Source organism: Protopterus annectens, chromosome 1.part0, assembly GCF_019279795.1.
Source record: "Protopterus annectens isolate FY-2018-M chromosome 1.part0, PAN1.0, whole genome shotgun sequence".
Taxonomy (NCBI): Eukaryota; Metazoa; Chordata; order Ceratodontiformes; family Protopteridae; genus Protopterus; species Protopterus annectens.
Genome location: NC_056725.1, coordinates 49333518 through 49345829, shown reverse-complemented (window position 1 = coordinate 49345829; position 12312 = coordinate 49333518). Strand labels below are relative to the sequence as shown.

Here is a 12312-nt window from a genome sequence, read left to right as displayed (position 1 = left end):
TAGGATGGTGAAGCAGTGTGGTAGAATCTGATGCCTTCCTCAGGATCATGGAGAATAATACTTGCATATCGGAGTTACATTCATGTCTCACAGTACAGTGAGTTTACAGAAAATGTAGCCTAGACATTAGCCTTAAGATATGGACAAACTGTGTCTCAGCAGAATCATTTAGCTTGACTTGTACTTTGTGGAGGTCTTACTGCAAAGGTCATACACCAACACAGTAACTGTTGTAAATACCATCTAAACAGTCAAAAATGTAACATGCCATGCTATAGCCTTTTCCAATTTTTGCCTATTGGGTAGGTCCTTGGGCCACAAGTACTTCTATAACTCTGTGCTGAATTCATTCTATACACATGCAAATAAATATGTGCAAGCATGTGTTTGTTTTAATTGTGTTGAAGTCTAAAACTGACCATACTTAACATGCTTTTAAAAATTTCCTGTGACAACTTTGAGTTCTTCTTAGTTAATACTTGTACAACCTGATAATGTTTATTGTCATGACAGGAAAAATATGAAATGTATAACAAACTCCTAATTCTTTAAGCTGTCACAAAATGGGATTTGACAGTCAGGATGTAGTCAAAGGCAGTACAGACACTTCAAATGTTTTATTGCACATATGCTCCCGTAAAATGCAGCACTATGTCAGCTGAGACCGAACTTTCCTTTGTGGCCACACAAAGATTTTGTTCACCAGTTAATATGATAGCATTGATGTGTTACTTTCCTTTCTGTGTTATACATGAAATTACAGTGATGTAGGTTAGCGGGGAGTACTAACAAACCAATTTACAATTGTGTGAGTAGTTCCTCTGAAGGTGTTCTGCTTATTGATGAGCTGCTCTTTTGTGCATAAACAAAATTAATTATGCTTCCTTCTGTTTTCTGGAGGTCTGCCTTGATTTTCTGAGGGCAACTTACATCGTCTAGGAGTTGGTATTCATTATCTCTCACCAAGAAGAGTCCATAGCTCTCTGGGTTTTTGACCTCATATTTCTCACAGCAGGTTCTGCAGATCTCAGCTGCAGTCATGTGCTTTGATGTTGGGATGGTCTTCTGCATAGAAAAGGGCTCTTGGAAGGAAACGTACAAAAAGTCCTGCAATATAAAAGTCACAGTTAATTTTGGTATGTTATACAGTACATCACAGCTATAAATTTCTGTGCTGATACATCATTTTTTGAAATAGAAGACAGTAGTGAGTTTTTTTTTTTTTTTACATTACAGTTATTATTCCAGATCCTCGGTGGACTGTTCACTAAGGAAACACAATAGTTTTACACCTCACACATCTTCCTCTGGAGCTTAGGAGATTGATCCCATCCTGTCTTGGTAACCCATGCAAAACAAATTGGAAAAGTCATCCTTTAGACACTACCAATGCTGTGATTAACTAGTGGAACTAATAAAGCACACTTAACTGGGTTACAGAGCTCATCAAACTAATCAAGAGGCCACAAAGAGCTAGACTGCCAAATTACCAAATGTATTGAAAACCCTGGAGATCATATCACCAGGTTACAATCACACACTGCAATAGTTCTGTATCAAGCAACTACAATGATTGGATGAGTTAAAATGGAAAATGTGAAGAAGAAAAAAACACTTCCATAACCATTTATACTAACTTTGGCACTGCAGTCACATGAAGAAAGGGAAATGTTTGATAATATGCAATGTGAATTGTTTCTTCTACTTCATACGGTTTGCACCTGTCACCCCTGGGTTTTCGAATACTGGCAAAGGCTCTTGCCTCCTCCCTAGTGCCTTTTTTAGGCAAGGCTCAAAAGACAAACCCACCTCCATAGACAACACAAAGAAAAAAAAACTAAGGGTAATGCTGCTCAATGCCAGAAGTCTAAACCTCAAGATGCACGCACTCGAGACTCTCCTCAGTATGGAGAATATCGATATCTGTGCAGTAACAGAAACCTGGTTCAAGGCTCCCAAGAGCACCCCAGCACTAACAGGTTATACTTCATACCATGCTTTCCAGCCTCAAAACTCAGACCAAACCACAAAAGGAGGGGGAAGTATCCATATTTATCAAAGATACCCAAACCTCCAGGTTAGTGGCACTGCACGAAGCATTGGAGACCATCCATATGCAACTAACAGTGGGCAAAACTGCCTTTCAGTTTGTAGCCTGCTACAGACCACCCTCCTAAACACAGGAACCTCACTTGGCTTCCTGAGAACAATGGAGAATATGAAGGTCTCTCCAAACACTATTATATTGGGTGACTTCAACTACCCAAACATCGATTGGGAAAACTACTCAAGCCCAAACACCCTCGCCCATATTCCGTCCCCACCCCTAGCCAAGGAAACCATGGTGAAGAACTTCTCAAAAGCAAACTTCACACTTCTCAAAACTGAGGTGGAATCCTTCAAAGCCCCCAGGCCAGTGAAAAATATGGCCCAAAATGCAGAATCCTTTACAAAAGCATTCTATGGACACCTACAGGAATGCATGGAGCATGCTATCCCAAATAAAACCAAAACTCACTCCTCCAAAGGCAGGATACCTGTCTGGTGGACCCCGGCCATAAATAAGCTATACAACAGAAGGAGAAAGCTACTACATGACAGAGCAAAATCCCAAAAAGGGAAGGAGTCACTGATCAGTACTAGCAAGAAACTACCATCCCTCATAAAATCATCTAAGGCCAGCTTCGAAAGAAAAATTGCACAAGACACTAAAGATAATCACAAGGCCTTCTTTAGTTATGTCAGAAACCTGGGAGGCAACTCCCAGATATGCTCTGAGTTAGTGCAAAATGACAAAAATACACTGAACCCACAGACATTGCCAACATCCTGGCAGAAAGGTTCAGTGCAAACTCCCCCCCCCTTCCCCCCCAAAAGAGAAAATGTCTATCCCAACAGAGTGTAGCCTTCCTGAGATCACAGATGCACAGGTGAGAGCTGCCCTCTCCAAAGCAAAAAACACAGCATCAATGGGACTAGACTGTGTCCCGGGCTGTGTCTTACATGAGCTCCAAGAAGAACTAAACCCTCATATAAAGTCACTGTTCATTCTCAGCCTTACTACAGGATATGTACCCAAGGAATGTACAGCAACAGTGGTCCCACTCCACAAAGGTGGTGCCACAACAGACCCCAAAAATGATCACCCTATAAGCCTGACTAGCCTGGTCTGCAAAGCTATGGAGCGTATCATCATGGAAATCATAAACAAAGACATTGGGAACCTCCAGACACTGGATCCTACCCAATTCGGCTTCGTTAAGGGCAGATCTTGCCTCTTGAACCTGGTCGACTTTTTTGAAACAGTTACCAAAGCCATAGATGAAGGGAAGGTAGTCCACACAGCCTACCTGGACCTTGCAAAAGCCTTCGACACAATACCCCACTCGGGCATCATAAATAAGCTCACCAGCTTAAATATCAACCCCTATGTCACAAGATGGGTTGCAAACTGGCTCAGGGATAGAACCCACATGGTCAGAATAGCAGGTGCCGTGTCAGACTCTAAACCAGTTACAAGTGGTGTCCCACAAGGCTCAGTCCTGGGACCTCTCTTGTTCGGTATATATTTCTCCAAGGTACAGGTTAACACGGGTGGACTATGGCTGACCAAGTTCGCAAATGACTGCAAACTGGGTGCTGTAATCGACTCTCTGGCTGACACAAGCATCCTCCAAAAGGGTCTCACAGAGACAGATAACTGGTGCCAGAGCCATGGCCTAAAGCTAAATGCCAAAAAGTGCATAGTCATCCCCTTTGGGAAAAACAAAGTGCCCACAAATTACCACATAGGTGGTAATCCATTAAGTACAGAAAAAGTAATTAGGAACTTGGGGACCCAAGTAGATAGCAATCTCTTCTTTGACAATCACGTTGCCAAAGTGGTTAGAAAGACCTTCTATATAGCCCACCTTATCATGAAAGGGTTCACATCTAGATCAAGAGAAGTCATTGTGCCCCTCTACTCATCACTTATCAGGCCCATAATTGAGTACAATGCCCCATTTGGGATGTACCTTACCCGACACCTTCAGCAACTGGAAAGACCCCAAAAGTATCTCACCAAGAGGATCAAGGGGCTCAAACAGATGCCCTATGCAGTTCGGCTAAAGAAACCAGCTCTACTCAGTTGTGTACCGCCTACTCAGAGGCGATCTGTGTCTGACGTATAAAGCCATGTCCAACCCAGAATTAATTGACATGCTTCACCTCAGGAAATCCAAATCCCTTAGAGCTACACGCTCCAGGGACTTGAACCTCAGCACAGAAATAAATAGGACATGCTGGAGGGACAGATTCATATCCCAGAGGCTCCCCTCACTCTGGAACAAAATCCCAATCCATGTTAGGCAGAGCCTCTCACTGACCCTCTTCAAGATAAATCTTGACGAGTGGATGGGAGATCGTAAGTTTACCCCTGGGATCTCTTCTGTGTCCCTGCTTGACAGAGGTACAGTAAACTAACCTTAAAAGGGCTACCTTCTGTGACCTACTATACAGAGGCACAGTCAACTAATCTAAAAGGATGGCGAAAGCCAAACACTCTCTGGCTAGGCTTATAAATGCCCTAGGGCAGATAGCCTAGTATCAACCTATGAACCTATGAATCTCCAGCTGAGCAACAAAATAATCTAATAGTATTGCTGTGTGATGAGGACTTACAATCACCTGCAATAATCCTTAGGCAGGCAGTCTGAATGGGGGTCAGTCCATGTGGTTTCATTGATCCACTGTCATGCCGACATTTTATTATGCATGGTGGTTCTTTTAAGTCTACAATCACTTTTTATTTCTTTCTTTTCGAGGGGCATTGGTCACAGATCAACTGCGACACATGCCCCCCATCACCACCACACATACACAGGGTTAGACTGTGTGCCTTATACTTCCCCTCAACATTTCTGGCTGCTGCCTACACTGGTGACATGTCCATCCTCCCCAGTCTCCTTACTGGTGACATGCCCATCCTCCCCAGTCTCCTTACTGGTAACATGCCCATCCTCCCCAGTCTCCTTACTGGTGACATGTCCATCCTCCCCAGTCTCCTTACTGGTGACATGTCCATCCTCCCCAGTCTCCTTACTGGTGACATGTCCCTCCTCCCCAGTCTCCTTACTGGTGACATGTCCCTCCTCCCCAGTCTCCTTACTGGTGACATGTCCCTCCTCCCCAGTCTCCTTACTGGTGACATATCCCTCCTCCCCAGTCTCCTTACTGGTGACATGTCCTTCCTCCCCAGTCTCCTTACTGGTGACATGTCCCTCCTCCCTAGTCTCCTTACTGGTGACATGTCCCTCCTCCCCAGTCTCCTTACTGGTGACATGTCCATCCTCCCCAGTCTCCTTACTGGTGACATGTCCACCCCAAGAGAAGAACTTTTCATTCTTCTACTACATTTCAGGCAAACTGTATTTAGGTCACGACACATTAGCCATGAACTGCTCCTTAAATCGCCAGGCTTTATGATAAATACAATTTTAAGACAGACATTAAAAAGAATAAGGGATGTGCTTTCATAGGGGAAGAGATCATTTGTTCAGGTTTAAAAGCAAATTAAAACAAACTGGATGGGATTCAAGTATAAGGTCTGTTGCTGTCCTTCCCCTTCCTCTCTATCTTTGGCAGACTACATAATAAAATATATTTGAAATGTTAATAGGACTCCAGAACTATGAATTATCCAGACACTCACCCTCCATGCCAACAGGGTCACTGTGCCAGAAATCAGTTGGAAACCTTGTTAAGACAATTACTGAAATACAACACTACTTTTGCTTCTTCCTTGTAAGCATATATCTACCAGACACAGCCCCCAACCCCCCACACACACATAACACAACTGCAAAGCCTTCTCTGTACATACAACTATAGTCTAAAGCAGGCAAAGAACCAGCTTAGTGGATGTTATTTACATATTACAACTTAGACCAAAGGCTTCTGTACCAATGTGGGGAGATGGTAGAGCATGTAGGTCAGCATTACCCATGGGTACAATAACCATATTTTACTAGTTATAATAAATAAAAAAACAACTCTTTGTAATACAGTTGATCCCTTTAATCAGTTCAAGGTCTCATCCATTTACCAGTGCTGCTGGATGTCCTACATCAGTAGAAACACTGTACTTAACGGCCTGTGGGTGAGTTTACTGTATTATCCACTGTCACATGACTCTGTACATTTGCCTAGTCTTGTACATTAGTTTAAATTCTTACAGTATGTTGAAATGTTCCGTGTAATGCTGAGTGGTGATTTATCATAGAAGTGAAGTTAAATGTGCACTTTCTGCATTTAACTTCAGAATAATTCAGTTATAGTAAATGCAATGGTGAAAAAGCACAAATGTTTGCAATTAGCCTCAATAAATTTAACCTTGTTCATCTGGATGGTGTCGTGGTTAGTGCGGTTGCCTCACAGCAAGAGGCTGACTATTTTGATTCTCAGCTGGGGTGCCTTCTGTGTGGAGTCTGCATGTCCCCCCTGCATTCATGTGAGTTTCCTCTCACATTCCAAAGACATTCAATAGGTGGATTAGGCACTCTATAATTGGCCCTAGGTGTGAGTGTATGCATGCGAGTGCACATGGTGTACCCACTGAGGAGGACTGGGCCTTGGGCTAGCAACCCGACCCTGTAAAACCCACACCTCCTATGGAAACGATGAGTGCTGCAGGGCACTCATTGCCCGATGTGCTACATGTACATGAGTGAATACAGGAACTTTCTTCATCTAGTCTGTTAATCAGAAGTACTGATAGGATGTTTGTTGTACATTTAGCCTTGGCATAATACTTCACATGAGCTTTCTACAACCTTTAATCCTTGACTTTATATAGTAATGCAGTAGTCAAAAACTGCAAATCCTATTGTAGCTACATTTATTTGTGAGGTCTAACACAGTATCTTACCAAGCTGTGTTGAATGCATTTGTGATGGAAAAGCAGCAAACTAAATTTTGCATAAAACACAGTGTATCATCATTTCTTGTGTAGATTAGTGTTCTGCTTTTCCATGCTTGCTTGGTTATACTCTTTATTCTTGCTCTAACTCAGATTAAAGAAGTAATGACATTACCCCTGCACTCCTACCCCAGTTAGTGTCTCTGCTTCTGCCCACCACCCTCTCTGCCTCTCTTGTACCCCACTCCCAATTCCAGTTCTAACAAGAATTCCCTCTCCGAGTAGAAACATAAAAAAATGAAATTCTAATATGATGAGCACAACGGGAAAAAATTCTTTGCATTATTTCTTCCTCAAATCTACACCAGTTAGTCTTTCTCTGGCTGTCCATCTACCCATGATTTATTGCTCCTCAATTCCACTGTCTCAAAAGACAGTATATCTCCCTACTGTGATCTTCTTCATTATGACCCTATTCCTATCTGTCATTTCTTCTTTTCTGATGCTCATTTGCTCCACCTGCAGTAATTCAGACACTGTTGTACTGCTACAGCAGTATCAAAACACTAGTCAGCGACACTACAGTGATGGTCTCACCTGTAAAGGCTGTATGCAAATGTTTTACTATAGGGTGTGGCAAATTAGTCACATGCTCTTTCTACTTGGAACAGATGGCTCGCTGAAAGCTGAAAATACAGGCACCAGAATTGTACTTAAAGGAAAATTCCCGAAATTTTTTTGAAATCACTGATCATATACTTAAAATCCAATCCCTTTATTTATACATAAAATGATGAGGGCTTTTGTTTTTTATGTGAAAGACTTCATAGGACAGTCAAATTACACTCGTGTTTAAAAATTATTTTGCTGTATATGTTTAAACGAAATGTCCTTTGACTGCAACACAAAACAGGTGGTATACTGTGCATTTTGTTCAGCATGTACATGCTTTTACATTAGTAAGACAGAGAGAAAACTCCGGGAAAGAGTCTATGAACATATTTATGACATTAAAAATGTATTTATTTTATTTATTGACATTTGTTTACCAGGAAGGTCCACTGGGCTGAAAAAAACATTATCAGTGGAGACTCGGGGAGAAAAGCTCTAGTGTACAAACAAATTAATAAATACAATAACAGTAAAATATAGTTACAACAGGAGGTAAAAATATGTATAAGAGTTACTGCAGTTGGCAGAAAAACATGCTATAAAATTGTAAAAGTAGGTAAATTCAAACTGTACTAAAATAAACAGTAAAGGAGTACAAGGGAAATCAAGTTAATTTGAGATAGGGTGTCAGTTTGAGAATGGGGCGAATGTAGAATCCATATCAGAAATTAAGTAAAAGGGGGTGGCAAGAAGGCATAGAATAATGCAAGTAGACAGAGCTACTGGATGTTAAAGAAAGACTTGGAATGCTTAAGGAGAAGAATGAGAAATAGTAGTGGTTAATAGGATGTCAGTGACAGTTTAAGGGGAGGAAGAGTGTGTTTTACGTACTTAGATAGTTTTGAAAGGCAGTACTGGGTCCAAGCTTAGGAAGGAGAGAGTTAAGTGATAGTGTTAGATGTGGCAGAGCAGTTTCAAATCTAGTTTTGAGAGAAGGTGCTTGTGTAGGGCTGTTTTGAATTTAATGGGATGTTCAGATCGGATGGAGGAGGGGGGGAATGTTCAAGAGTCTTGCCATAGTCCAGGAGTGTAGGAGTTTGCCTGCAGGTAAGTTAGGTTTATGAACCTGTAGTAGGTTTTGATTTTCTGATCGTAATGATCTAGAAGTCGAGTAAGGGGAAAATGAGGAGCTGAGTGCAGGGCAGTCTTGAGGCTTGAAAATAAGCCTGTGAGAGGTGGTTAGCTGAAAGAGTAGTAGGTAATGTGGGAATTCAAGCCATTGGAGGTTTCTTAAGGCTGTACAGTGATGAGTTGAATGATGACAGTTAGACGCAAATTTGGCAATCTTGTAACAAGACTCTACTTTGAGTTTCAGGGAAGACTGCAGATTAGTTATTAAGGGAGCACCATAGGTTAAGAAGGGAAGTAGATATAAGGCTTCTTTAGTTGAGAGGGAGAAGAATTTATTGTGCCTGTAGAGAAGCCCAGGTTTTTTGTGGATTTTAGAGAGATTGGATTGAATATGTAAATCAAATTTTAAATTGTCTGTTATAATTCCTAATAATTTGGTGCTAGCTTCTATTTCAATTTGTTTTGAATTCAGTGAGAGAATGTTAAAGTCTAGTATATTGATAGTGGTATTTCTTTTAGGGGTGAACAGCATCAGTTTGTTTTTTTGTTTTTTTTTGGCATTTAAGGAAAGGTGATGTTTTTTGTGGAGCCAAGTTTCAACAGAGGAAAAGGCTGTTTAGGCCATTTGTTGTAGGCTAGTTGGGTTGGGTGCAGAGCAGACTATTGTTGAGTCATCAGCATACTGGACTAGGCAAGTTTGTGGTATAGCTTGGTAGAGGTTGTTTATGAATAGGGTAAATAGGAGGGGGCCAATGATTGAACCTTGTGGGATGCCGATGGGGTTGTGGAGGTAAGGTGAGATAGGCAACATACCGTCAAATGTCAGCACTCTATCAGAGAGAGTTTTTAAACCAGTTAAGTGATTGGGGAGACGGTCCTATGGAAGAGAGTTGAGAGAGGATAGAGTGGGAAATAGTGTCAAATTCTTTAGAAAGGTCTAGAAAAAGAGCAGATGCTATAGAGCCAGAGTCACAGATTTTAATAGTATCTAAGAAGGATATTAGTGCAGTAGAAGTACTGTGCCCGAGACAAAATCCATGTTGGGTTGGGGAGAGAATGTTGTTGTTTAATAGGTTATGGACTAGTTTTTGAATACATTTTTTGAGAAGTTTAGATATAGGGGAAAGAAGAGCGATGAGTTGGAAGTTTGAGATGTCAGAGGAAGGGCCTCCTTTATGGAGGGGTAGGATAATAGCTTTTTTCCAAAGAGAGGGAATATAAGATTCTTGGACTGATATATTTATTAGAATGCTGATAGGATAAGCTACAGCATCAGCACAATCTTAAGGAATTTGGCAGGAATATTGTCATCTGAATTTGAGCAGAGCTTTAGCAAGTTTTTTTTTATAAAGGGAGTGGAGATGAGGGAGAAATTAAATTCAGTATGAGAGGTGGGTAAATTACAGTGTTGCATGGGTGTGTTTAAGCATGTGCAATTGTAGGTGGGAAGAGGAGGGGGAATTAAGGTGATGGTTGCTGGCTAGATGGGAGGAAAATTAGGCTGTCAAATTAGCTATTGTTTCAATGAAGTAAGAGTTAAAATTTGAGGCTATGAGTTCAGGTGACGTGTTAGGGAAAGAGCAGGGATTGGATTTAGTGCCTGAACTCAAGAGATTGTTGATAGAAGATCAGAAGAGTTTGGGGTTGTTTTCCTGTTTGATTGAAGGTTCCAGAAGTATTGTCTGTCTTTGCAGATACATTTTTTAGAAAGGTTGCAAAGTTGTTTGTAATGGAGTTTGGTGGTCTGATTAGAATTAAGCCAATGCTTCCAGGCTTTGTCCCTATTTCTCAAAATCTCATTAGTAGATTTAGAGAACCAAGGGGCATGATTAGATTTGATTCTAATAGATCTAGTAGGTGCCAAGCTATCGAGAGTGCTAAAAAGGTGTTATTGAAGTAAAGAAGGGCGTCATCTATTGGTAAGGTTTTAAGACAATTCCAGTTGAGGTCACTGAGGATACTATTAAAAGTTTGTGGGCAAAATGTTGATAGTTTGTGTGACTCCAGTATTATTGGCTTTTGGGATAGATGTGCAGTTATGAATGGTGTATGCAGGGAGATGATCAGTAAAGGAATTTGCTAGGGTTCTGGCAGTTGGACATTTAGAAGGATCTGAGACCAGGATCCAGTCTAGAATTGAGCTTTTGTTAGACTTGAGGTTGTATCTAGTAGGAGAAGTGATTAATTGTGCAAAGTGGAAATATTTATGTTACTGGGAGATTGGATAGAGGAAGTTGAAGCCCAGTCAATATTCATATCACCTAAAATAATAGTTTCACATTTTATTGTGTAGGAAATCCAGGAAAGAATATCTTCTAGCACAGGGATGTTATTTCTTGGCAGAATATAAATGACTATAATGCAGGGTTTTTTTTTTTTTTTTTTGAAGTTGTTGAGGTCAAGGGATGAAATTAGGATTTCAGCATTTGGGAATAGAATTAGGAAAGGTGAATATGTTAAAGGTAGTGTAAATTAAGGTGATGCCACCTCCTTTTTGTGTTGTCTGTTGGCCCTGATTACATTGAAGTTAGGAGGAAGGAATTCAGAGTCATGGATGTGTGGTTTCAGCCAAGTTTCTGTAGCTGCTAGGATGTGTTTATTATTTTGGGTTAGCCAAGCATGAAACTCAGAGGTTTTGTTGCAGATGCTTTGGAAGTTAATGGTGGTTATGTTCAGGCTTTTAAAGGAGGAGGGACCAAGGTTGGGGTGGATGTCACCTGAACATATAAGGGAGGAGAGGAAGAGAAGAAATTTGTGAAGGGAGTCTTTTAGCATGGATAGAAAGTGGGGTGGAAGCTGTGTAAGGCTACTGAGTTTGTAGAGTATGGTTAGTAGTAAGTATATCGGATTTGGTGTACAGCTGAGGAGATATATTCTAAGCTAGGATACATGTGAGAGTAGGAGTCCTCTGTAGGATGTGTTTGTGGGAGAGTCAAGTTGATGGTAAAAGTTTGACAGTATGGTCCTATTATTGTGAGGTTTGTGAACAGTAGCAGAGCTATGGTAAGAGGGAGTAGATGTTTCAAGGATGTTGCCAGGGAAGGCATTATGGGAGGGAAAACTGATAAGGGGAGGAGAATAGAACTAGGTAAGAAGGGAAAAAGAGAATTATTGGAAGAAAAATTATTAGAGAGGTGGGTACTACTAGAGGCCTGTTAGTGATTTTGTTGTAGGAGAGGAAGTGGGAGTGACAGGGAGAGGCTAAATGTAATGAAAGTGGGAGTGGGTGGGAATGGAAGTAGGGTATGAGGAGCATACTGAGCCCGAATGGAGTGAGGGCAAACAGAGCCGGTTGCAACCACGAGGCAGATTGGAAAAAGAAAGAAACAGTTTGTATCCCAGAGGTCCTGGATATCAGGCCGCAGGTCAGACTGATATGCACAGTACAAGTACATTGTTTGATGCAAGACTACTTCTAACCAGTAAGTGTTTACAGAAAAAAGGGGGAAACCAAAGAAGTATGAGAGAGAAAAATAGATGGGGGGGTTCGGTCAGTAGTGTCTGGCAGTATACACTCTGTAGAACCTTTATAATACAAGTACTATAATAACCCTGAAGAATCAGGAAGACATACACTGCTAGCGGTCTTCTTAGTTTGGAGGGCAAATCAGAGAGGTGAAACAGCTGCAATCCAGCAAAGACCTTGTGTCAGAGTAGAGATGTTCAGGGAC

At 41.2% G+C, this 12312-nt stretch overlaps 1 protein-coding gene across 2 annotated transcripts in view; it reads right to left on the bottom strand.

Annotated features, from left to right (window-relative positions):
- Nucleotides 1-462: 462 nt before the first annotated feature.
- The window catches only part of LOC122810865 (ras and Rab interactor 3-like), a 1223645-nt gene continuing 1211795 nt past the window's right edge, over nt 463-12312 (bottom strand). For both annotated transcript variants that reach the window (XM_044082437.1, XM_044082487.1), the window contains one exon: nt 463-1107. In XM_044082437.1, coding sequence (XP_043938372.1) covers nt 799-1107 — 309 coding nt within the window. In that variant the 3' untranslated portion in view covers nt 463-798. The remainder of the gene's footprint in view (nt 1108-12312) is intronic.